Source organism: Apaloderma vittatum, unplaced genomic scaffold, assembly GCF_000703405.1.
Source record: "Apaloderma vittatum isolate BGI_N311 unplaced genomic scaffold, ASM70340v1 scaffold5046, whole genome shotgun sequence".
Classification (NCBI taxonomy): Eukaryota; Metazoa; Chordata; class Aves; order Trogoniformes; family Trogonidae; genus Apaloderma; species Apaloderma vittatum.
In genome coordinates, this window is record NW_009721141.1 from 13,379 (window position 1) to 40,811 (window position 27,433).

The 27,433-nt window shown below is 47.5% G+C and overlaps 1 protein-coding gene across 1 annotated transcript in view; it reads right to left on the minus strand.

The window, feature by feature from the left end:
• Positions 1–27,433, minus strand: part of LOC104275328 (TRAF2 and NCK-interacting protein kinase-like) — a gene marked incomplete at both ends in the record, with an annotated part of 101,752 nt that overhangs the window by 11,967 nt on the left and 62,352 nt on the right. The window contains 8 exon segments of the mRNA XM_009871255.1: positions 8,540–8,744; positions 9,572–9,638; positions 11,190–11,365; positions 15,237–15,315; positions 16,037–16,091; positions 20,495–20,625; positions 21,962–22,052; positions 24,413–24,523. Coding sequence (XP_009869557.1) covers positions 8,540–8,744; positions 9,572–9,638; positions 11,190–11,365; positions 15,237–15,315; positions 16,037–16,091; positions 20,495–20,625; positions 21,962–22,052; positions 24,413–24,523 — 915 coding nt within the window.

A 27,433-nucleotide genomic window follows, 5' to 3' on the forward strand; every position in this document is an offset into this window, starting at 1 on the left:
CCAACCCCCCCCCTGAGGATGAGGAATGGTGCTGGGGGAGGTTCTGCCTGTTGAGAGGGGAGCGCATCCCTCTTCAAGTTTCCTGAGACCCGAAGCTGACACAGAAGAGCCCAAATCCAAGCGTTTTCCCTTTTTGAAACACAAAATGAGAAGGGTGTGGGGGGGATTCCCTTGCCATCCGTCTCTCCTGGGTCACATTTCTGCTTGCTCCGCTCTGTAGCATCTTTGCTGACAGAGCATGTCTGGGGTGATGACGACCTTGCTGTGAGCCATCCGAGGTGCCCTGAGCACCCAGGTGACACCCGCAGCCCCCACACACCCCTGCTTTTAACCCGAGGTCACTCCTCCACCCACCCAAGCCACCCTGCCCTCCCCTCCTGGGCTCGCTGCTGCAATGTTCTGCCATGGAAGCAGCGTGGCCAGTGGCCACTCCATCCCCCAGCCAGCCCCGTAGCCAGCCCATCAGCAGAGGGCACTCAAATGCCAGTGCTGGCTACTGGAGCTCCGCAGCCTGCCCTAACTCCATCCTGCGCTGGGCGCAGCCGCACGCGTGCGACGCTGACGGGGAGGCAACCCACTGAAGCATAAACCTGGTCCTTCTTCCTCTTTGTTCTTTTCTTTCCTTTATTTTTTTTTCCCCCCCAAGCTGAGCAGATTGCAGCGGCGAGGCAGGCAGCGGAGGGGCTGGCAACGCCACGACATTCGCTAAATCACGCGGAGGGCTGGAGCTGGCAGCTGACTGTGGCAGCTCTGCCCAGGGAGCTGGCTGAGCTATCTGGAGACAAAGATGCATTCGCTCCGAACTGCTGCTCTGCAGTAAAACTGCGCTGTACGTACAGACGGGTTTGAAATCCATACCTGTCTACAGACACCTGTACAGATATCTAACCCTATTATTAATATCTAGCCCTATTACAGATATCTACTTCTATTATAGATATCTATCCATAGAGATATTATATAGATATTAGAGGTGTTACATAGACCACAGAATCCCAGGTTGGAAGGGACCTCAAGAATCATCTGGTCCAACCTTTTCTGGCAAAAGCACAGCCTAGACAAGATGTACCCAGTACCTTGTTCAGCCAAATCTCAAAAGTGTCCAATGTTGGGGATCCAGCCACTTCCCTGGGGAGATTATTCCAGTGGCTGATTGTCCTGAAAATTTTCCTCTCTCATCTACGTGGAATTTGCCCAGGAGAAACTTGTACCCATACAAAGATCTATCTCTGTAATAGATAACTATCTAATACAACAGATCCATCTCTAATATAGATATATTTAATAGATATTTATTCAACAGATAAATATACTCCAATAGATCCATATCCACTATCGATATTATAGTTCTACTCTATACCTATCCTATATTGTACTCTATATTCTGTTATATATCTCTCTAGAGACAGGTATCTATAGATATCTTTACAGATAGATACTACAAAGACAGCTGTATCTACAGACAGCTATATAGATATTTTAACCAGCATTTAAAGACACCCTCACATCTCAATACAGGAAAAGCCATTGCCTTTCTCGCTGCTGTCTCCTCGCCCACAGGAAACATCCACAGCCACCCTTCACAGGGACTCTGATGATTTCTTAACGTTCAAGCTGCAGCGTAGCTTTAGTGCCACCTATAGCCATATTTATCAGTGCTGTTCCACTCGCCTCAGGGAAAGAAAAAAAAAAAAAAATCGCATCCAACCTGAAATAACCTGCCAGCTCCAGACTCTGGCGTGTCCCACGCCAGGCGCAGTCGCTCGCGCTGCCCACGTACGCCGCGGATGCATGTGTTACTCCGCGCATACGCCTGTCCTCACGAGCCGTTTGTAGCTTTTTCTGAACTCTACACTAGAAATTGCAGGGGATGCACCACCGGGATGTGGTAACCCTGCAGCAGAGACAGTAACACACGGGATTTCTTCTGACCTCCTCAGATGAGCGCTGTCGGTGACAGTCACTGCCCCCACGCGCTCAGGAGCACGGATCTTTGGACTAACGTGCTGAATACGTGTTACCCTTGAGCTTCCAATCACAGTGCGTACCACACTGGTTTTGGGGTGGGTTTTAATGTTTTTTTTTGAGTTAAAATAGCACACTGCTGCATAAAGCACATAATGCCTGTGTAGGCTGGGCTTTGCTGGCAGGAGGCAAGGTCCTGAATGCCACAGATGTTTCTTAAATAAAAATCACCCGACTGGTCTTTATTTCCAGTCCCACAGGCAAACAAAGCCAAAACCCTCCAAGAAAGACGACAAAAGTGTTCTTCCCAGGGAGGGAGCAGTACACCACCATCCTTCCAGGGTACCACGTGCCGCAAGGCCTCAGAAAGCGAGCTCCACTTGTGGCCTCTCTTCTGCAAGGCAGCATCTAACCAGCAGCCTCCTCATCTAACCAGCAGCCTCCTCCTCACTGAAAAGCCTGTTTAACTCCAGAAGCTGGGGAACCGAGCCCTGCAGGCACAGTTTTATTCCAAATACCTCATGCGTTTCTGGATGTCTAAAGGAACTCCGTGCCCTGCCGCAGCCAGGCTGTTTGGGGAGAGCAATGCAACATATATATATTTATTTATTGAGGCCAGGAGTAAATACCTCACGCGTTTCTGGATGTTTAAAGGAACTCCGTGCCCTGCCGCGGTCAGGCTGTTTGGGGAGAGCAATGCAATATATATATATTTATTTATTGAGGCCAGGAGTATGGCACTTTCCCCCAGCACAACAGCATTTTTGTCAGGTCACATTATAAGCAAGTCACTTGTCAGGGTCGCATTAACGAACATCTTCAGCTAAACCCTGCGCGTTTCTGGATGTTTAAAGGAACTCCGTGCCCTGCCGCGGTCAGGCTGTTTGGGGAGAGCAATGCAATATATATATATTTATTTATTGAGGCCAGGAGTATGGCACTTTCCCCCAGCACAACAGCATTTTTGTCAGGTCACATTATAAGCAAGTCACTTGTCAGGGTCGCATTAACGAACATCTTCAGCTAAACCCTGTGCTATTGTCTTAGCGCCGCTGCCGGCTCAGCCATCCAGCCCTGCTTCGGCAGCTGGCAAACATCTGGAGAGGACCTGGCACTGCAGCGGGCAACACCTCCAGCCATGTCCCCATCTCTCCTCTACCTCTGCTCACGCCGGTGCTGAGCAGCACCGGGATGATGGGCACCCTGTTTGAAGCAGGGATTGAGCTCAGTGAGATGCAGTTGAAAACTACACGTGGAAAGCGCACAGAGAAATGAAAAAAAAGGGGAAAAAAAGAGGAGAGATTCAAAGATCTCTATTTGCCTCTTTTTTTTCTGTTTTCTGCCCTCCCTCTCCCACTGCAAATGCACACTTCCCATGTTTCTCCAAGCCCAAAACTACTGCGTGTATTTACACTATCCAGATCTATTATTCATGCGAGGCAAGAGCTCCAATTAATTAGGACTGCATTTATATAACTCTGCAGGTAAAGCTATATGTAGCCGCTTGTAAGCCAGAACGGGATCTTCTTTGCGCTGCACTAGAAATGACAGGTTTTAAATATTGATGAGGGAAGACATACAAAGGCAAAACCTCTGGTGGGAAGGCCCTTGGAGGCCTGGCATGAAACAAGGACTTCAAAGGAGCAAACTCACTTTGCTAGATCAGACACATTCGGGACCACGAGCAATTCGTGAGCTGGAGCTGCCCCGTGACCCCGGCGAGCTCTGAGAGGCATCGACACTTGCAAGAGGAGGCTTCTGGAAACTTTGGCTTCTGCTCCCAAACATGAGCATGAGCCAGGAAAGAAGTGGAAGGGGAATTCCAAGTGACAAAAGAAAACAAATATTCTAGGTGGCTGCGCTGTTGTGACAGGCTCATTTATCTGAGCCACCAGGGAAAATCATCTTCCCTGACACACCAAGTGCTGGAGCATGGAGAGGTGCTTCCCACTGGTAGAGAAACTGGGTCAGAACTTCCCACCACAGCAAAGGGGGATCTGATACGCTCTCAACCATCACAGGAGCTTTTAGCTGGGATCATCATGAAGGGATGCTCCATGCAGGGAAAGGCTGAGTTCTCCATGCCTTCTAACCAAAGAAAAAGCAGAGAGCGGTAATGCTTAGCACACACCTGTACTACAGGAGATGCTGGACTGCAGCTCTCCTTGGAAACGTGTACAGGACTGCTGCTGGGACCACTGCAGTGTCCCCAGGTACCGTATCACCAACGAGGAGGCTGTCATCTTAATGAAAACGTTCCTACAAGCTAAATGACACCTGCATATACAGAAGAAAATAACCACCACCATTTTAGCTAACCTAAATTTATCTATAATTAATTGCTGGAACGTTTTTGCATTGCTTTAATAAAAGCTTCAGTAGACAGTCTTCTACTGCTTAACAAATAAAGGAGCTGCAGCAATTTTTTATCCTCTGAACATCCAGCTCTATAACTGTACTGAATGAAACCTCAGAGGCAAACAGCAAGATGCTGAGATTTGCCTTGTACGTTCCCTTGTAAAGATCTGACCTTCATTTTATACCTAGGAGAGGGGAAAAAAATCCACAACATGGCAGAAAAATGAGGTTATGTAAAGCCTTCTCTGACTACATCTGCCCACTGCCACCAAGGGGTCTGCACAGAGATGTGTCTTGCAGGATCCCTAATGCTCCTGACCAGGAGATGTGTTATTCATACAGCCCAGCTGCAGGTTTGGTGGTTAAACTGGTGCAGCAATGCTCATTCTGAGCCAGCAAAAAATGGAGGGCTTGTTAAGAAACTATGTCTATACAGGGAAAAACTGAAATATATTCAAGTCTACTCACCCTTCTCCATTACACAAATATTTTCCTTAGTGCTATCTGATCTACCGATACTTAATTCTCTAAATTTGGGAGTCTTCTTGCGGTTAGTTCTGGTGTACATCTTGAATTCACAAGATCAACGTTCTGCATGAGGGAAAACAAAGCTGCAACTCTACTCCCATGAAGGTCCCGGTTTCGAGTGTAGCTTGGGGATTTCTACAATTAAAAACAGCTGTAAATCTAAATCTCTTTGGCCGCCTGGAAGAAGTTTTAGCCTTAAAGAAGGAAATTTGTCAGCTGTCGAAAAAGGAGACCCAAGTGTCTGACAGATGCAAGGAGGCACGCCAAGGATGGCAGCAGGTCTCAGGGACAGCACAAAGTGCTTCAAGAGACCACCAGAAGACTTCCTCCCTTTTTAATATAAGCATTTCATGTTATTGTTGGAGCAACATTACAAGACAGTGGTTTTCCCCCCAAAAGGCCCTAAAATGACAGGTATTTTGTGAGAGGTTCAGAAATCCCTGCTTAGCACGATCAAGGTGACAGAAAACAGGATTCCTTCATTTTGAGCTCTACGGGGTGAGGAAGCAAAAATGGTAGGGCCTCTGTCCCCAGCAGTATTTAAAGACAAGATTGGAAAACCACAAAAAAATAATAATAATCTACTGATGGTCTGCACCGACAGAGGAAAGGACAAGTCATCTCACTAACAGGCCTTTCTCCAGCTCTTTTTGCTGTGCACCTCCAGTACAAACTAACTTCAGGGATTTTTGAGCTCGGTACTCACTCAGCCTGGCTACCTTCACGGCGTCTTAAGATGAGTCGGAGCTCTTTCTATAAACACAGTAATATGCCTGGCAGTACTAAACAGGCTGACTTAGGAGTCCCAAAAGCCACCAGCCCCAAGTGTTTATTTGCTCTACTGGGTTTTAAAGGTCAACTTTATTCTGAAAATGCAGTAATCTGAGTCTTCCACTGGTCTCTCAACCCAGAGATCTGCCAGTACAGAGCTGCCTACTGGAGGCACACCCCATCTTAGTCAGACCATAAAGCAGCACAGAAAAACCCTGTTCCCATTAACCAAAATAAATCCAGAGCCAAGAGTCAACAACTGCAGTCAGTGCAAAAGCGGCGTAAGAAGAAGCAGAGGGGCCAAAAAGCAACAGCCTGGCTGCTGCTGAAGGGTTCAGGTGCTGCTGTGATGGGTACGAGAGCTGGAGCAGAACTGCAGTGACATAGAGGGAGAGTGCTGGGTGCCTGGGGGCAGCGAGGTCAGCCTCAGCACAGCTGTGACAGCCGCTGTTCGGCACCTCTGTCAGGCCAGCAGATGCTTCCTGCCCCAAAATACCTGGGAAGAACAAAGACCAAACTACATCCACCGCTGGCTGACTGCAATAGAAATAGTGACAGAAATAGGACAGCCTGGGGGTCCAAACCCCCTCCTGCATCCGCAGGCAGAAGCAGCATCCCTCCCCAGGGCAGACACTGGGACTCCTCCATCAGCGGGAAGCTCAAAGAAAGGATGCTCAAAGCGCTCTTCTACCCCAGCCCCTGCAGCAGCAACAAAACTTTCTGTTTGCTAATCTCTGCCTCTACTAATTTTCCGGTTTCCTTACAGCAGCCCGCAGCAGATACGTGACATGTTGCAGCCAGCAAAGCTGCAGCCGGCCGTGCTTGGGAACATCCCTCCTAACCACTGCCACAACCCATCGCGTTTGCAACAGAAGGTTCTGTACCTCTTGAAGGATTCCTGCTTTAATCCTCACCAAAGCAACTCGGCTATGTTCCTTGCTCGCCACACAAACAGCATCTAATAGAGAGGAAAGCTCATTCTGCTCCATGGCTGGGGACGCAGGTGAAGCTAAACCTGGCTAGACAGACCCAAGAAGATGGGCACTGAAGAAGATGCTGGGGCTTATCGCAGCCCCCAGCTTTCGCCCTAATTCTGGGAGGTCATCCCACTGGCAGCCCCTCGCCGAGGCTGGCAAAGGGTGCCCCTTGGTTATAGTCCCACTGTCCTCCCTCACTTCTCTGACACGGCAGGAGCATGAAAATGCCTCTTCACCAGTTTTGCTCCAGCAGATATCGCCCTTTTGACTGAGGTCTCAAACCTCTAAGGCAGCTGGGACAAAGGCAATGGGTGAAGAACCCAAGGGGGCTGTCAGAGCCACCAGCGACAGAGGCACTGATTTGAAATCCTGGCTATGGTGGCATTAGCTTTTAATGACATGGGGGAAAGGACGGGGGAACTGGCAGAGCCCGGGGGGCTGCGCAGAGCCCGGACTCACAAGGCAGAGCCTCTGTAGCTGAGGGCAGAGCTCGCCAGCTTAGCAAGGGGATTAGTCCTCCATTCAAACCTTGCCTGGGAAGCAGCAAAGAGAGGGAACAATTTTCTTCTATGCGAACAGAACATATTAATAGAGCAGTAGGCATTGTATTCATTACAGGATTGCAGCTAATCTGGTGTCTGCTTTTATTCCGCTGCTGTTCTACTCCTGTACCACTTGCAGCGAGCGGGCTGGGACAAAGGCAGAGCCAGGTTTCCTTACAACAGCCCTCTGATAAACATCCACTGGGGCAGGGGATTTTGGGGTGCATCTATGTGCAAACGTCTTCCTTTCTCAGAGCAGCTCGCCAGCTTTGGGAAGGGTGCAGGACGCAAGCAGAGCCTGACCTACAACCACCATCACCATCACCATCATCAGCTGCCTGAAATTCCTTCCTGTCTGTGCCTCTGGCCTGGGGCCATCACCCAGCACAGGGAAAGTCAGGTTAACTGTACAGAGCTCTGGCTCATGCAAATTAAGGGAGTGGCTGCTCTAAAAGCCCATTTCTGCAAGTCCTTTTCTCAGACACACTGGTGACCTCTTTGGAAAGCTGATTTAATTACCCTTAACAGACGAACCCACAATCAGACGCTTTGGATGAGTTCAGCAACTGGTGTCTTTGTGCACCATCAAAAACCCAAGGGCAGGGGAAAAGCCCCCTTTTATTTTTTGATGGACTTCTGCAATCCAAGAACCAGGAGCTAAACCAAAAGCGAGCGCTTCCTACAGAGCAGGCGGCCAGGCTGAGCAGCTCAGGGACACCCAAAGTCACCTGGTCAAATCCTGCAGCTGGATTTTAAATGGGGTGGATAATTTTATGACCGATTGCATTTGTAGCTGGTATGTTAAGACAAGGGTAATGAAATCTTATGCTTCGGGGCACATATGGATCATTGCACAAGTCAGGCAGGCATCTGCCCCTCCCCTGCAAGAGAAATTGTCATTGGTAGGGACTGGAAGGACTGAAGTTGAAATTGGGGATCAAAAGGGTCACAAGTGGCACACGGATCTGCAGAAAGGGCAAGTGGAGCTTTTCAGCTTCTTCTGAACAGTAACAGTCTACAGCAGCAAAAATACAATAATGAACTTGACAGAAACCTGGACCAGTAAGAATTTTGCCCACCTTGATGGAATACAGCTATCGCCTCAATAATGGACCAAATCTGCTCAGTAGTTCCAGGGATCCCTTAAAATTTGTTATTTCAGGTGTTTATTTAGAGCAAACCACCTCTCCTAACCCTCACCAGAGCTGGGAAGACTAACTGTGGTGAGGAGAGTGGCTGGAGGCAGGTATGCAAAAAGGATGAGCAGGGGAGTTTGGTCAGGATGTGATCTTCTTCAACTAGGCTTGAGAACAGCCACTTGGGACTTCCTACCAGAAATCCCACTGTCCTACCCGAAAGCAGCCTTCGCCAGCCCGTTGCTCGGCTCTGGCCAGTTACCTCCTCCAGCCTCCGCCTCTGCTCCTTCTGCTCCTCGATCCGCTTCTGCCGCTCGGCCAACAACTGCCGCTTGTGCTCCTCGTTCTCCCGCTGCTGCTGCTCCAGCTGCTGCCGGCGCAGAGCCTCCGACCGCTCCTTGTTCGCCAGCTGCAGCCTCAGGAAATCCCGTCTCAGCGTCGACTCTCCGGGCAGGTTTAGGATGGAGCTGCAGGGGAGAGAAGCATCAGGGAAGACCTCCCTTTCCCTGTATCCTTAAACCTCTTGACAGGGGAATTCTGTGTATTTTTGTCTATGTGGGTCCCTCTCTCCTTCATCCCAACAGCATCTGAACACCCAAAAGAGCTCAGGCAGCAGAGGGAGAAGGGGTGGGGGGTACCCATGAGTGTTGGGGCAGGGCACCAGACACAGCACTCCATTCATGGCTCCATTCATTTGCTAAAGGTTTCCTTCACACTAAGTTTCTCACCAAAGCCTCTTGGCGCTGCAGTGGCACACACTATATTTAGCTGTTCACAAAGCACATTTAGCGTGAATCATTGCCAGCTATTAAAATATTGCATTATCTCAGTGAAATAATGGAATAACCTGATACTAATTACAACGGCTCTAAAAAATGTCACCAAAGAAAGTTCCAGCCCTACAGTGCTTGCAGCAGCCGGTACTGAGGAGGTTTCACGGGGAAAAGTTACAGGAAAATGTGGACTTACACTTGGATATAAGGAACTGCATTTTAAAGAGTCTTCTTTAATTTCCTCTCACATTTTTCCCATGGCAGCACCACACTGCGCTGCAGATCCCACAGACAGTGGGTACCCAGGTCTCCTTCCCTGGTTTTTGGCTATGATGAGCTACAGCATCGGTTCATACCCACGCACCACCCTGCACAGGGAATATACTCTTTTCTGCCAGGGAACAAGACTGAGTGCTCAAACTGTCCTTTCTCCATTTCTAGTTCATATGAGCCTGTAATCCAAGGTGATTTTATACTGAGTTGAAGAGACATAAGGGCAGAAATGAAATGCTGATTCTCACCTGGGCTCTCCAGAGTCATTTTCCTCCTCCTCCTCCTCACTTCCACTGTACTCGTACTCTGTCTCATCTAGAAACAGAATTGCTCATCAGTGCCCTTTGCTGGACTCATTTGTTTTTCCAGTGCTTGAAAACCCCAGAGCTCTGGAGGCAGAACAGACAACTCTATTTTTCTCGCATGGCAAAAACCAAGCAGCGCTTATTTTCCTGCCTTTTCAGTTCTGACGGGGGGGCTGCAAGGCCAGGGAAGCAGGGGCAGTCTCCCCGGGTGCTGGCACCTCACACACCCATGCTGGCCGGGTCCCCACAACCACAGACGCTTGATGGGGGATGTCCATAAAATAAGCTTTGATCCCTGTCTGACAGTGATCTCCTTTCTTCATGAGGCTCCCACGAGCTGTTGAGGCAGCAGACACTGGAAGGTGGGATTCAACTACGTCTCTGAAGGCACCAACTCCTCTCTCTCCTCCTATGCAAAACCATATATTTTCCAGGCAATGAAGACGTCTAAATAAAAGCCCAACTGCAATGTCGTCCTACGTGCTGCGATTTCTCTTGGGATATTATCTTTATCGGATGAAGGGAATGATAGTAAAAAGAAGGCTTGCATTTATCCAATTAGTCTCCATCTCTAGGGTCCAACTTTCATTTGCCAGCCTAAACATATTTAATACTTCACCGGGATCACGTTTTATTGTTTTGGTTGTAGCAGAATCTATTACAAGGGGCTGGAAGGTACTCATGAAAAGATAATGCTGCTACCAGTAAGAAAAGAAAGAGTAATGCATTAATTTTCTGGATTCTACAGATGAGCTTCCGAATTAAAATCTGGTTTACAAGCAGCTGAATACGTTAACAAATTTCTGTGGCTATCTGATCTTCCTCTCAGAGGACTTTGATAGGGCCTGGAGAGTTCACTGAAAACATCCAGTTTAATAGGTTATTCCTAGTCAACAGAATTGCTCTGGGGCAAGGGTCTTATCTAGATGTTCGCTTGCACAGCTCTGCTCATCGCTGATGCAGCATGAATGTCACGCAGATCAACAGACTTGGCACGAAATACGTGAGCTGGGGAAAATTCAGCTTAGCAGCTTCTCCCTCCCACACACCAGTAAGTATATGTGCAGACGTAAATTTTACACACACATTTCAATGAATCGAAGCTTAAATGTTCCATGTGGAAATTACCACCTGGACAAAAAAAGACAGCATTTTTCATCAGTAAAAACAAAAAGAAAAGATATAAAATGACTGATTAGCTTTGATGACAGTCACCTATAGGCTTTGTGTGAACACCAACTGGTTTGTTACGGGTATTTATTTTCATTTCAGTGACTGAGAGGAATCAACTCAAGATAATCTGACCTCAAAACCAGAAGAAGCATGGTCGCACAGAAGGACCACACCTATTTTAACTCAACCAGTTTGCAAACCGCCATAGCCATTTGAATAAAGAAAATGGAGAACATGAGCAACCCAGTCCTCTTTGCCTTCCTTCCCCTGCCCATACCCTTCACCCGCATGGATGTGCCTTGGTCCAGAGATCTCCAAGCAGATGGCAGAGGTCAAGGATTGCCCAGAGTCCTGCTTCTCCACCAACCCTTCTCGCTTCTCCACTGACCTTTCTCGCCTCGCTTCTTTTTAGTCCTGTCGATGTGGTCCTTGAGCTGGATGCGGACCTGCCTCTCGTTGGGCTGGTCTCGGATGAAGGGGTGCTTCATCAGCTGCTCTGTGGTTGGTCTCTGGCTGTGGTTCTTCACTAAGCAGCTCTCAATGAAGGACTGAAACTTTTTAGACCTGGCCAAGGACAGAAAAGGAAGGTACAGAAAAATCAGCCAATATATTGATATATTAGAAAGTGAGAAACCCTGGGTATTTGAAAAGATCGTTTTGGCTGCTACACAGCTCTTGCTGAGATGCAGCCTTCCAAGAGGATTCCCATGACCTCTCTGTTGATGCTTCTGAAGTCAGGGACCATCAGTATAACTGGGGAATCACCAGAGACTGATGCCGTGAGTGGCAACCAAGAAAATGCAATGGACTGCTCCTCCTCCCTTCCCTCTGACCTGTGAAACTGCAGGCAGAAGCGAGAGGCAACACATACAGATATAAATGCAATTCTTTAACAGGGTGTTTCTTGTATTGTGTGGCCCTGCGTGGTGTTTCTAAAGATGTATCTTTCTGCAATTGAGTGGGACAAGCTAGGAAGGATGGGTTTTTTTATTTTTTTTCAGATTTCACTGCATTATAAACTCAAGAGAATGGGGATTTACAAGAAAGAAAGATGCTGACAGGTCCCTGTACTCTGTGTTGCTTTAGTGACGTCCCAGTTTTGGCTGGGATAGAGTTAATTTTCTTCCTCATAGCTGGTACTCGTTTTGGATTTAGTATGAGAATAATGTTGATAACACACTGATGTTTTTAGTTGTTGCTAAGTAGGTGTTTACACTAAGTCAAGGATTTTTCAGCTTCTCACGCCCTGCAAGGGAGAAGGCTGGAGGGCCACAAGAAGCTGGGGACACAGCAAGGACAGCTGACCCAAACTGGCCAAAGGGATATTCCACACCACTTGATGTCATGCCCAGTATATAAACTGGGGAGAGCTGGTCAGGAGGGACAGATTACTGGGCATCGACCAGCGGGTACTGAGCAACTGCATTCTGCATCACTCTTCTTGTGTTTTACGTCACCCTCTGTATTTTATCTCCCTTTTCATTACCAGTATTATTATTATTACTACTACTATGATATTTTATTTTTATTACAATTATTAAACTGTTCTTATCTCATCCCACGAGTTTTACTCGTTTTAGTTCTCCTTCTCAGCCCACTGGGGGCGGGGGGGGAGGCAGGAGTGAGCTGCTGCGTGGTGCTTAGTTGCTGGCTGGGGTTAAACCACGACAAGCAAACAGGAAAATCACTGTAAATTAATGTCAGAAGCCAACAGATATTAGAGAATTGCATTAGAAGTAAAACAATAAGCTTTCAGGGATTTTACTTTTAAGCTGTCAGACTAAAAGTGATTTATCTTTTAAGTGTTAATCCATACAAATTGAGATGCAAAACCAGAACACACTACTGGATCCAATTAAATCCTCCCTCCAGCTTTATTAACAAGCAAATCTTCACTCCCCACCTTGCCTCAAGAAACCCAGTGCATCCAGAAGGGACAATCCATGAAAAAATCCGCTTCTAAAATATGATTTTTCCCTGTTGGCGTGAAGCTGGAGAGACTCCAGTCCTGGAGCACCTGCAAATACGGTCGAGCTGAAGTAGCTAAGAAGTTACCCTCCAGTAAGTGATGGGTTTGCCCATCTCTTGGGGATGGGGGTCTCGGTGCTCTGCAATGTCCTAAGACATCTTTGCATCCTTGAGCTGGCTGAGCATCTATGGACAGGGAGCAGCTTAGGCCTCTGGTTTTCCCAAAATCTTCCTCTCCAAAAAAACCAAGCCTGCCCAGTGGCACAGTTCATCCCTCACTGGAGCTGGAGCAGAAGACAAGGGCTTTCTCCCTGGCTCTGACACAGGAGGACACCGTCACACGCCTGATCCTGCTCTGGTAAGGGGGCCTGTACTAGATGATCTTTCAAGGTCCCTTCCAACTTCTAACATATGCTTCCTCCAGGTCCTGGGGTTTGTAAAGCCTAACTCCACGTCTGCAAAGCCTTTGCAGCTGCTTGGACAGCACATGGCATCACAGCACAAATAACCCCTCACTAACAAAGAGATTTTGTCGTCTCTCACAAGGCAGGGCTAGGGAGTGTTTACGAGAACCACATTCGAGTGGTTCAAGTTCATTGTACATGGGAAGAAGAAAATAAAGCTTCATTGCTGGCTGGCTTTAAATGAGAAAAAAAATGATACCGAAGGGTCTTTAATTTCATAGGAGCACAGCCCTATTTTAAAAGTGAGTTCAAAGTTTTAGTAAGCAAAACAGTATTTTCCTCTCTGGGATTTCCGATTCAGGGCAGCTCCAACGCCTGCGTTTCCTCTCAGTTTTCCCCCGAATTACCCTCGGAGGTGCTGCAGCCCTTTCCCAATTTCTGGTGTGTTAGGACAAAGACGGTCTGCCCACACGGTGTACTTTTGTTACCAAGCACAAAAGAAAGGACAAACTCAAGGTTCACATCGAAACTTTCTTCATTTTGCTTCTCTCTCGTGATCTGTACTCGTGAAAACCCATCAGCCACTGTGAAAGTCTGGCCAAACATCTCCAGTCTTCTTGGGCTGGGCTTGCAGAACTCAAGGACCCATCCTAGCCAAGCCCAACCCCTCCAGCTGAGAAAAGACCCCCGGCTTGCATAAAGGACATGCTGGTATCTCAGAGCAGGGACTAAAAGACAACTTCCACCCCAGCTCCGGTTTTACCTTAAGGAGATGGGGAAATGTTCTGCTTAAAACCTGCTTTCATCAGCTTCCCTCTGCCTGGAGGCTGAGGAAGATTTTGCTGAATAAACAGCTTTTTTGTATGAAAAATAAACTCTGAAGTCTTACAATCCATTTTGTGCTGTAGCAGCGAGGATAATGAAGTAGGAGACTGGTGATCTAGCAGAAAACAAGTGTATAAACTATTTTCTTAGCTGACTAATGGTATCCCTCAAAAGGCTGTGCAAGGAGAGCGAGCATCTTTGACATCCACCGCAGGTCCCTCTCCTCCTGGTTTGGTACTGCAGCAGGTGATGATCGGCTGACAAAATTAAGGTGCCTCCTGCCAAAGTCCACATGAGTTTTTAGGGGCTGGTCCTAAAACCCCAACACCAGGCATCTGATGCAGAAGATTCCAAACCCCTCTTGCTCCTCTCCCAGCATCAAAATACCCGCTGCTGTGGCACCAAGCGTTTTTAATACCTACCAATTGCTCGTCTCCTTTTTCCAGAGTGTCTTCAACAAGATAATAAGCATAATTTCTAGGAATAAAGCAAAGCCTCCATCCATGAGCTCAGCCTATCTGGTAGCAAGGGACAGTGCTGTCTTTCTAACATCTGGCAGATCCTTCCTGACCAAACCACTGCTGAATCTGGGGCAGGCAAACAGCACGAACCAAAGATGAGTGGTTTTAAGGACTCCTGCTCCATCAGTACAGAACATACAGTAACAAAATAACATCTGCTGGGCTTCAGGAATATTTTTCCTATGGGTTTTTACTGGCATGCTCTACTTTTTTCTTCTTTTTTTTTTAAATTATTTTTATTTTTTCCAAACCCGTGATATATTTTTTCCTGCAAAATTTTAAAATTAAGCCCAAACTGAGTACAAATCTCCACATTCCTGGGCCTTCATGATAAACTATCCAATTTTTTTGGCCTAGATCCATGTTTCCACTTGAAAACAGAACCTGACTGGAAAGAAACAGTAGTCAAGCAAAGTGTCAGCTGGCTTCAGGCTGCATGAACTGCCCTGGAAAAGCTGGCTCCGCATTAAGAAATCGCAGCGTTGGAGAGCAGTCCCCTCCCTGCCTACCTAGGAAAGCCTCCATCCCATGGTGAGTGACTCCTTCAGACCAAATCTCCTCTCCACAGCAGATCAAGACCCAAACCTCCACTCACCAAAGTGATGCCAGAGACCATCGCTGACCCCTGAAGCTGTAAAATCGTACACACCAAGCAACCAGCGTGCTTGGGCTCCAGAAATGTTTTTACAGTTGTTGAAGGTTGAGGAAGAGACTCACCACTTCTTCGATTTCAACCGCGGGGCTGGGTTGCGGGGGATGAGGAAGAGGGCTCTCATGGGATGCATGTCACAGAGAGCTGCAATTGGCAAGAAGAGGCATTAAACAAGGTGCAGCGGCTCGTAGAACCCCCAGGTTTCCCAAAGACATGCCACGCTGGGGAGATCCAAGTTTCATCTGAAGCTCCAAGACCCACAGGAGGATCTGCAGAAACAGACCCCTGGCCTGGAGCTCAGGGCACAGCTGATGTCCCCAGCCGGGCTCAGGGGCAGGGGCTGGCTGGGGATGCTTGTGCTCCTGCAGCTCCGTGTCCTCGGCACCCCGCCAGGCGCTGACAGCCATGGCCCCGCAGCACGGTTCAGCCACGGCCCCGCAGCACGGTTCAGCCACACCACAGGCCTCTAGCTCTGCTCGATTTACTTGCATTTAGCAGCACGTGAGGATGGTTCCAGGACAACGTTGGAAAACCACGGCAGTGTCACCTGCGCAGATGTGCCACCACCTGTGTCACCGTAGAGGACCTGCTTCCAGCCCTCTGACCATGTCTTCATCATATTTTATCTGAGGAACCTGAGTGCTCTGGTGACACATCAAGGGTCACGCAGGGCCGTGTGTCTTTGCTCTCCGTCCATCCCATCCCCTGGGCCATGGTGCCTCACGGACCCTCTGAGCTCCACCTCAGCGAGCCCCAGTTGCTTGGGAAAACCTTCTCATGGTGAACCGAGGGCTGGCTGGTGCTCAGCAAACCCCAGCCCACGACAACCTCGGGTTAATTAAAGCAGAGCAACGCGTCTACTTACGGGGAGCGCCTTCCGCCATCTCGATGGCTGTTATCCCCAAAGACCACAAGTCGCTCTGTGAAAGCAAGCAGAAGGACATAACGTGATGCAGGGGAGCATTGTCACTGCGGTGGGGACCAGGCAAGGGGTAAGCGTGGCTCTCCTCAGCCTGGGGGGCTCAGCCCTGTGAGCTGGGTCTCTGTTTGCTCTGCAAGTCCCTGGACCCACACCTTGGGACCTTGTCCTATCTTCCTGCCATGTGCTGGCATTTTAGAAGAGGCTCCCCAAACCCCAAGATTCATTTCAAAACCTTCAAGGCGTTTTCGATGTGGGACATGGCCACCTCGCTGGGACACTGCTCCCGGAAGCTATGGCAAGGACACTGCCTGGCGAGATGTTGATGATCTGAAGGTCCCCTAGTGGGGACACCTCGTAACGAGCCCTGTGCACTAACGAACGAGCCTGCAGGTAATGCATGAGCTGGTGACAAACTACCCCCCAGGTTCCCAGCTGGGGTAAGCAGCAAACCTGTCTGCCAGCTCCCTGCTTAAAGGTGGGTGATTGCATCCATGGATTAGATACGGAAAACAGGCTGACTGGAATCAATTAAAAACATGAACTATCTTGAGATACCTCAGGAGGCTCTTGTAACATGGGCTTCTCATTAAATGGAAGCCTGAAAAGCAGTGTTTCGCCAGTGGAAGGTGAAATGGACACTTCTATTCACCTTGTTCCCAAACCCTGCTCAGCCCATATGGCTGGTGGAGTCTCCTGAATGACCACAGAGAACAGGGAATGCACCTATTTGAAAAATTCTTTCATTTAATACTTGTATCACTTTTCATTCTGCTTTCTCCCTTGAAAACGGGGACGTCAGTATCCTCAGCTCCCTGCCAGAAAGCCCTGGAGAGCTCCCCTCCAGCACCTCCTCCCCACCCCACGCCAGCATCACTCAGGAGCTGTGGCTGCACCTCTCGATCTGGTAACGAGCCCCAAAGGACAGCTCGGCTCCACCAGCAGCAACAGACACAGAGACAGTACGTGTCCAGTGAGAGAAAATGAGCATCTTCTCTTTTCTGGGGGGCAGAAGGCAGCTAATTTGTTGCTCTGGACACCGCGTATCGGGCTGCTAATGATTCACAACCCAGCAGCCGCCGCATCGGGAACATCGAGACTAATTTTGGTGCCTTCATCTCAAGTGCAGCATCTCCAGGGAGGTGGAGAGACCTGCCCAAGATGGGAGGGCAGCAAGGGCAGAAGCTGCAGATGCTCAGGGAACCAGAACAACCCTGATGCTATGCAGCCCCAGTGATGTTTGCTGGAGACCAGCTAAACTCCGGTTAGCCCACCAAAACCAGTAAATGTTGTAAATTGGTAACATCTTAGGGTGGAAGGGACAGGCTGTGCCTTCCGCCCTTCCTCCTGCATCTCCAATTCTCAGTTCTTGATCTCACCTTCACCCAGCTCTCTGCTGTGTCCCTGCAGTCCCACTTCAGCTTTTTCCTCTCCATTTGAAGAGCTGCCCTTTCCAAAATGCCTCAAGCCTCTAAACCTGCAATTCAGTGAGTAAATCCCAGAAAGGTTGGTTTTCCCAGCACAGAGTCCAAAAAGCTCAGCCAGAGCTAGAGAGCACCTCTAGGGACCACAAGCACCTTCTCACATCCACCATCCAGCAAAGAAAACTTGGATTTTGAATTTCAAGATGCTTTTCCTCATGTTTAACTCAAGTTCTTCCCTACCAAACACCGTCCTTGCTACGCATCTTTGTACCTGCTTAAAAATTCTCTCTCAAACCTGATTGCCAGCCTTTTCACAGGACAGTCTCATCCATTCTTTGTTTCTGGTCAGCTGGGATTTCTGCTGCATACTTAATTATCGCAGTCTTTCCACATGATTCAGCACACATGACCCCTTCCCTTTGGGTTGCTGCTGAACTCCTTCCAAATTCCTAGTGTGTCTTTCCACATCGAGGTGCCCAGTATTATACACAAGATGCCAAGTGATCTTAAAGCTGGAGCAACACAGAAAGGGATTATCACCTCTCTAAGTCTCCCAGAGAAAGAGGAAAACTCAGTGGGAAGCATACGTTTTATAATGATCTGGAATTCAGCAGGTTTTTTTCTGTGTGTGGATTTTATTTTTGAGTCTGAAAAGCTTTTCAGTTCACCCAGCATAAGATGCCGTGCTAATATATTTGCATTGTCTTCACTTGGGAAGGGAAGAAAGCTTCCTTCCCCTCCTCCCTCAGTTTTGATTTTAAGCTTATTGACAAGATATCTGGAAAGAAAAAAGGAAAAACAGCTGGGGAAAAATAATAAATAACCTTAACAATGCAGGGTTTCTGTTTGTTCTTTTTTAAAGTGGTTTATTTTTGTGAGAAGGTATTTACTGCCTCCTTCCATAGATTACACAGGCATCTCTTTCTGGCCAAGAAAACAGTGAGATCAGAGGCTTTTCATCCTACAGATTAAGCCTGAAAGGATTCCTTTTTTCACCCTATAAATCTCGTCTTTTGTATTCACTATTTTAAGCCGGTTGGCTAAACCTGAGAGCATCCGATTTGCATCTTTTTTTTTTTAAAAAAAAAAATTTAAAAATTGTCATTCACATTCCCCTCCCCACCTCACTTCAAAGCAAAAGCATCAGGTGCAGGGATGTGATCCGGGGTACGGACTAATGTCCAGTGGCTCCCACATCAGCACAAGCTCCGAGAACACCCTGCAGTGAGTGTGTTGGCAGCAATCAGCCTTCTGGTTCATACCCCCAGCCAAGGGAAAACAGTCAACGCCAACTGCAGAGATGCGAGCGCCCGGCTCGCTACGAGCGTCTGATCCTCGGGGACAATAGAGGGATTCTGGTCCCGGCGCTTGTGCATCAGTCAACAGCATATTAAGTGCCCTAGTTATTCTGGAAAGGGGAAAAAAACCTCAGGGATTTCTGAGGGTAGAAAGTAGCCTATGAAGATGTCAGTCCCTTTTTTTTTTTTTTTAAATAAATTAAAAAAAAGGCTGCGATTAATTAGAGCATTGTGCCAGGCGGCTGTCAGCGGAGGAGCGGTGAGAAGCTATCACAGGAGCCCTGCTACGAAGCACGGCCATCAACAGAGCTGAGGAAACGCCTCCTGTAATTGGTTAATCAAAGAGCATTAAGTAATTGCAGATTAAGCTGTTTCTATGTGTCCTTATCGTTGACGATTTATGCAACCCAGAGCCTGAACTCAGACCAGAGAGCTGCTCTCTGGAAAACCATCAGCTCGCAAGTTGACTGATGCACTCGAATAGCTGCAACATCAAAGCACTGCTTGGTTACTTCAAAATGCTTCATCCCTCAAGAATTTCTCTCAGTGATCAGTAAGTGCACCCCAAATGGTCCCATGACAGTGGGCTGTCGCTTTATTACATTCTAGTGTCCTGCTAGAAAGCAGCTACAAGATCTCAATGCTTTTTAAAAAACATTTTCTTTAAACATTACCTTGTAAAGCGACCTCTCAGTACGTGTATGAGAGGGGTACAGCAAGCTTTATCTACGTCTGAGTTTCTCCCCCTAAAGCTCATGTGTCAGTGTCTTTCTCTCCTCTCTGGACACACTCAGTGGACCTCAGCAGGTTTGGAGCTGGAAATCCAACTTCTGGACACTTCAAAAAGCCAAGGGACAAAACTCTCCAAGAGGTATTTTGATAGATGTGTGTCCAGAAAGTTTCAGTAAGGCAGAAACAGGATAAAATATATTAAAGCTCTCGCTGCTTTAAACACCAGACCTCGCCGCTGTTTGAACAGGCAAGGGGGACTCACAACCCTCCCGCAGAGCCGCGGCGTGGCACAGGGCTCCGTGTCGCATTTCAACTCAGCGGCGATGTTGTGCTGCCACCGAGCCAAAAATAAAACTTCAAACAGGCTGGAAAGACATGTGAAAAGTAGGTCAGCCCCCCAAACATCTAATTGTGTGGCAGCCTTCAGATCTCCCTGTGAATACCAGCCTGCAGGCCAGGAGATGTGAGTTTGCCCTTTCTAAACCTGACCTGACTTCTCCCCAGAATAAATAGAGCAAATATAGCATGTTTGACTGTAGTATTTAAACATGCAGCACTGAAGAGCAGGCTAGCAGGTAGGAAGCCTCAGTCTGACACCTCTCTCAGCATGGGAGAAGACTTCTTCACAGTAAATTTGGGTATGTGAACAGCACAATAAAGATTCACGTTGGACCTGAGCTGGCATCTCAAAAATCCAAGAAAGCAGGAGACTACGTTGCTTGTCGATGTATCTTTCAAAGCTGCAAGTACACATGAAATTCTTGAGTGCTCAAGCTCATGGTACTGGGGCATAAAATTTGAGATCATTCCAAGCACCTTCTTCAGATGTTTATAGTCACAACTCTCATTGCAAGAAGCAGTGAGCGCTGCTTTAATTCCTTCCACGCTAGACTTTGCAAAGACTGCATCTGTCATGATATAAAAGAGCAGGAAGATGCTCGTTTAGGTACCTTGAAGTCGTAAGTGGCATCGGGATTTTCATCGCAGGCAATGACCTCGGGGGCCATCCAGTAAGGCGTTCCGATGAAGGTGTTTCTCCTGCCCACCGTTCTGTCCAGCTGAGCGCTGACACCAAAATCCACTGCGGATCAGAGAGATGACAGGGCATCGTAAGGTCGGAGACAAACCTGAGCAAGGCTCTGCTGTTGAATGTAAAACACTGAGTTCATTTGGACCAACTCCTCTGCAGGGTCAGGGAAGAAAGACGGGGCCAGAGACATTCCTGTTTGATCTCTGCTGGGATCAACAGAGGTCAACCAAGGACAAACCTGATCATCTGATGTCCAGGTTTTGTACAAAACCCTGTGCCTTTTCCTCCTTGCCAGGAGGCAATGAAAAGAAATCACAGCTCCTCATACTAATGAGAAACAGGGTTAGTGACATGAATAAACAGAAGCCTTTGTTCTATGCTCTCTCATTTGAATTAAAGCCTGCCAAATATTGGTAGAAGCCTCATTTTTCCACCTAAATTCTTGTGGGAAATGGCAGAAATGCAAAAGACTTAAGGAACGAAGGGGCCAAGGACAAAAGCCCATAGGGAAATGTCAAGCAGAGAGCTGCAAAATGAAGCAAAAACTGATGAAATCAAATCAATGAGAGAACACTCTATGGTCCACTAAATTCACTTTGCGCAACACTGTGGTTAGAGGTTCGCCCTGGAGAATTTCCCCTTGGAGGGGAATCTTCATCAGCATAAAGACAAACAGGCTGGTGGTGCCATCTGTTAAGCTGGGGTTTTATTCTGCTCTAAAGAGGGAGGAGAGACAGGGGAAACCAAGGCTTGCACCTCACTTTACCAGTATAAGGGATCGTTCATCACCAGCATGAATTAAAACACACAAAGACTGCCTTATAACATTGGTGCTGAACACCTGAGGGTATCAGCAGATCATCTGTGCTGATCTGCTGTCTTCTGTATGATCTCCACGCGAATGCCTACTCTTCTTTCCAAGAGTTGTTCTTGCAAATTAAGCTCTCTCCAACAGGTTAACTTGGAAAACGAGTTGAGATTATGTCACGCTAAACTGAACGGGTTACGATCCTGTTGGACACTGCTACGAAGCTGTGGGGGAACCGCCTTTGATAATGTCTGGCGATGCACAAAAGGTAATTTTCAAGCTGGGGCACGAAAATATGGTCTTGATTGCTTAACCTGTGTTGGATGGCAGAGCTGCCCAAAGTACCTATCTGAACAGAAACATCACTGCAAGTACAACTTTGCATGCACAACTTGGCCACCAACCACCGGCAGTTTGCACTTGGTCAACACTCAAGGTCATGTTACTGAGGCTGCTGGCATGAGAAAAACCACAAGAGTGGATTTTCATCCCCATTCTCCAAGTCCTGTACAAATCAGTCTTGCTACTTCTCTTCAGCCAGCCCACTGGCAGTTTCCAAGAGCTCTAACCCACTCTTACCTAGTTTAACTTCTGCGTTTTCTGTCAGCAATACATTCTGTCCCTTGATGTCTCGATGAATTACTTTGTGCTGGTGTAGATGACTCAAGCCCTGGAGAATTCAGAGAAAGGTTAGAGGAATCCAAGTTCAAAGCATGTTATTTTCTGACATTCCTCCTCAAACCAATTACGCTCCCGAAATGAAAGATTCACAGTTGGAGTTAAGCACTTTGAGAACGGTTTTGTTTATCGTGTGTTCAAAATCCTGTCCTGTGTCACACGCTGGGAGGACATGGCTGGCAAACGAGATGCCCACCAACGGTCTATATGTGCCGCAGCGGGTGCTCTCCATTGCAGAACCGTCAATTCTAGAGGGATTAAAACCAACCTTTCAGTTTCTGCAGGAACCCCTATTAACTCAAATTTCCCCATAGCTCTAGACATATTTTCCCCCAGGTGCTCCCTTGCCTTAGGGAGCCACTATTGTGGCAGAAAAAACCAGAATGGTTTTGTCTCCTTTCCGTATTTCCATCATCCAGAAACTGAAGAAAACCATTCTCCCGTTACATCAGTCCAATAAACTGGACTTCAATACACTGAAAAGTTTGTATTAAAGAAGCTGCCGTGCAAATATGAATGTCATAACGTGTGCATATCCCTAATAGCGATATAGCTCAAATTAAAAGCCTGTCTCGAAGGCTAAAGGTAAACTAGCTTTGCTGTTGTGCTTTTTTATTAGCTCATTAATTTCTTTTTGCAACCAACATTTTTATTTTGTTCATTTATTGTTTTGGTTGCAAAGTAACATCCACCTATATTGCCAGCTTAGGGAAAATACAGATTACTTCAAAAACTAATTTTGCATTAGGTTTACATTTCACAAGAAACGTTCATATTTGAGGGAGAAAATAATTTTCTGCTATCGCTACTGGTAGTTATTAGTCATTTTACGCTTGTTACCTTGGGACAACACCGTGAAATAGATTGTATCTGTACGGGAGCCCTTTTTCAGCCACGTTATACGCAGTTACAGGCACCTTTGTGAACTGAAGGCAATGCGAAAATTTCGCTGCATTTCAATAAATCCTTTAACAATGCGGGATCAGGCCTAGTGTTAGGATTACAACTGGTCGTCCAAGGCTGAAGCAAGACTGAGTCACCTTCCGCGGCACGAAGGTGGGTGCCTCTCGTCACCTGAAACCCTAGGGAGGTCACCAACCAACCACCTCAACGCGCGGCCAAAATGCAAGCGATGACACTCGATGGTGGCCCTGGGACAGGAGTCAGCAGCTGGGTTCTGACTCACTGCCAGGGACTATTTTAAGAAGTAGGCTCACAGAGCTCATACATTTAAAAAAAGCCCGTGGGACTGTGGTTTCCTGGCACGGGAAGCAGTGTCCATACAGCAAAGTGATTAGCTACAGCTTCTTCTGCACGTCATGTTGGTGTGGACAGTGGCATTCAGGGTCAATGGAGAAGAGCTCTGTCACCTCTGGACCCCACCGGCAGCCTCAGCAGCCGTGTCAGACAACTACTTTCAGAGCAGTCATTTTTCCTCATTTTCTTTCGTAGATTCATAGAATCATCTGGTTTGGAAAAGACCTTTGAGATCATTAAGTCCAACTGTTAACCTATCACTGCCAAGTCCACCACATGCCTCGGTGCCACATCTACACATCTTCTAAATACCTCCAGGGGTGGTGACTCAACCACTTCCCTGGGCAGCCTGTTCCAACGCTTGACAACCCTTTCCGTTAAGAAATTTTTCCTAATATCCAATCCAAACCTCCCCTGGTGCAACTTGAGGCCATTTCCTCTCATCCTATCACTTGAATGGCTCTTCTACAGGTTTCGTTCTCATGGCCAATATTTCTGTTTCTTCTTGAACTAAACCTTGGTTCACAGAGCAATAGATTGTAATGCTGGGCAACCATCACAATCACAGTGTCTGACCTCAGTTATGCAGAACACAAAGAAGCCTTTGCTTTAGTTGCCACCTCCCAGGACATGGAACTTTGGCACAGCCCATTTTAAGCCTTTCCAGTCAAACATTTATTTTGTGGGTATAAAAGCTGCAGCACCCTCACTGAAGCCAGAGACAAAGATTTAACAAAACACAGGGTGCTTTTAAACCATGAAGATTCCTTCCGCAGACTTTACTAGTCCTCGCCTATCCGTTAGCTGAAAACGTAGTTCTAACAGAAAGAAATCTTTGCCTTATTAATATGGAAGGAAATTTTATTTTTGTTGAAGGAAAATAGAGGGTTAAAAGTCAGGGAACTGACAGAGCTATAGGGCATTAAACAGGGCTTATTTATTATGCATCATACAAGCACATGAATCATTCATGCCTACAGGCACCAAGGAGGCTCCAGCCCATGGCAGCCACGAAGCCTGAAGAGCCAGAGGCTTTCGTGTCCCCTGAGTGTGACTCCAACAACCCCCAACACTTAGGTCCCTCGGGACACGTACCCGTAAAATCTCTCTGCAGATGTAGGCGATCCACTCCTCCTTCAAGGTGTTCCCCTTCGTGTTCTTGATGAGGTCGGTGACAGAGCCCGCGCCGCAGAACTCCATCACCAGCTGCCAAACGGAATGAAAATGTAATCACTGCAATCACACCCAGAGCACCCTCCAGGCTCCCCCAGCCCAGGGGAGAACCCTGATTTTGGCAATGGCGCTGTGGGGCCACCGCAGTGCTAGGCAGAGCTGCTGGGACATAACCTTGAACCCAAAAAGGTTACAATCCCCGGGTTTTTGGTATAAAATGAATCCATAAAAGGGCTGGAAGGCTTGAAAAGCTCGTTGCTTTCCAGAAGGCTAGAAGCAAGAAAGAGGAATCAGTTCGGTGATGAAAAATCCGCACAGGAAATTGGAAACCTTGAAATTTCAGATACCACTGCTACGTACCCTACTTTATACTTACAATCAATGTTTAGCCTCAAGCAAAAGTTCTTTGACATTGAAAATGTGAAACAATACTTTTCATTACTTTTTTTCTTTTTTTTTTTTTAACCAGAAGGTCTTTGGTTTTGGCCACCTTTTTGAGCAGGAAACTTTCCTTAAGGGGAAGCTTTCCATGCAGGTTCAGGCTCTCCAGGAGAGTGCTGGTGTCCTACAGCTCAGGTTGGTTTGAACGAGACTGGGCACCACCTCTGGTACCATTTCCAGAGTTTCATAATATCAGCTATAGAAGTACAGTGACCTAAACCAGGCCCCAAACTTAATCTTGTCATTGAGCAACTGTGAAATAAACCTTATAAAAATAGCACGGGATGTGAGTCTGCCTCCCAGGGACACCACGGATCCCCGGGGCATGCAGGAGCTGTCAGAGTGCTCCAGAAAGCGAGCACAGCCCGCGTACCCAACGAGACTCCTCCAAGACCGTGCAAGTTTCTCTCTCAGATAGGAAACGATGTTTCCTAATTAGATCAGCTTGCTACTAAAAGATGCTCCCCTACAAGTTGTGCCTTGCCAGATTCTTCAGTGCCCAAGTTTAAACCTTACGTGGCATTTAATGTTCTCCAGGTAAGTGACATCACTTTATCAAAAGTATAGGCCAAAAGGAGAAGAGAAGGAAACTGCAAAGGGGTTACTCCTAACCAAATTGCTCAAATGCAGTGATTTAAAAGACCACCATAAACAGTCACCAAATCCAGACATAGTACTGCTATAAACCTTCAGGTTAAATAAAATACTTGAGCAGACTATTTCTTAGTTGGCTTTGACCGTGCTCCTATCTTTGGTTTTGATAGCGAGTTGCTCTTCTTTTCCTAAACCAGCAGCTGAAAAATTCTTACATCAGGAAACTGGCTTCAGGAACTAGATGTGTGACTGGCCAAAGTCTGCCCTGTGCAAAGGCGAGGAACGCTGCTGCAGCGCTTGCAGCTCCTGCACCCCAGCAGAAGACCAGCAATCCAGCTTGGTCACTGGGACATGGACTAAGGCATGAGTTACCCATTGCTCACTGAGTGGGAAATAACAGAACAACTGGTTTCCAAGTTGCTTTTCCTCTCTTTTTTTCCCCTTTTGAATGATCGACGTGTGGGGAATATCGGTGTCTGCACGCGTTTCTGATTAAATGAACATTTGGGATACCACAGCAGGACAGGAAAGCTGAGCCAGCCACAAACACTTTCCAGCCCAAAAGGCTGCCCCTCTCCAGCCTCCCTCCACGGAAATCCATTCAGGGTTCAGAGCAGGAGGAAGGGCATGCTATGCTATGCTACGTACAGCAATTGCAATGCTTAAAAGATGAAAGGAATCCCATTAGAAGTACCCAGTGCATCCATTAATTTACCAGATTGGCTTTACGGAGCTGGCAGCTCACTCAGTCCTCTGCCCTGTCCTTGACTGCCACAGAGCAAAGACTAATTTTGCAGCAGGAGGTGAATAATACGGCCACCTGCTGATGTATCCCAAATCTCTTATGGTGGTATCTCCTGCAGATTAAAGAAGAAAAAAAAAAAGACAAAAAAAAACCAGAGAGAAAAGAGAGAAACTCCCCAGGGGAGTGTTTCCAAGTCAGCTTTGAGACCTGCACGGTCCCATAACATCCGCAGGAGGATAACCAGCACCAGGAGATCTCCAGCTGTACCAGCAAGCTCCAGCTCCAACTGGGCAGGGGCCAAGGGCGCTCAGCAGTGCTCACAGGCTTCCGAAAGCTCTGTCATGAGCTCTCCAAGAAAATAAGCAGTACAAAGGTAACAACGCTACCTGAGTAGTCAGCTTTGAGACCTGCACGGTCCCATAACATCCGCAGGAGGATAACCAGCACCAGGAGATCTCCAGCTGTACCAGCAAGCTCCAGCTCCAACTGGGCAGGGGCCAAGGGCGCTCAGCAGTGCTCACAGGCTTCCGAAAGCTCTGTCATGAGCTCTCCAAGAAAATAAGCAGTACAAAGGTAACAACGCTACCTGAGTATCTCTGTCTGCAATGGAAAACTGCTGGGTGCCTGACGTGAAAATTCACCTTTCCCAGAAGGTTTGGGTGGAATGGGAGGATAGCTGCCCTCTGCAGCACTCAGCAGCACTGTGGTCCCCTGGTGCTTTCAGTTTCCTTTGCTCCTCAGATGAAAGGATGCTACGTAAGTCCCCCCTACAACTTACACCACCCAAAGAGTGGAAACACAGGTGATGGCTAAGGAGTCACACGGACATGCCAGGTGAGACCTCACCCACAGCACCACAAGTCCTGCCAAGCGATGGAGCCCAAGAATGATAAACGTGCATCACAGCAGGTACGAGAAGATCATCAGGTCTTCTCAGAGGACCTGGGGATTTATTCAGGCAGCCAGGGGATGAGTGGGTACGGGATACAAGTGTGTATCATCAACAGTACACACAGGCAAGCACCAGAGAGGGAGAACAAAGTAAGTACTGGCACAGTACCAATATATCAACACCCTAAATGTAGATTTAGGTTGGAAAGAAACAAACAGCTTTCCAGGAGAGAAGAAAAGGGAACAAAAGTTTCAGCTGATTGTATGACAGA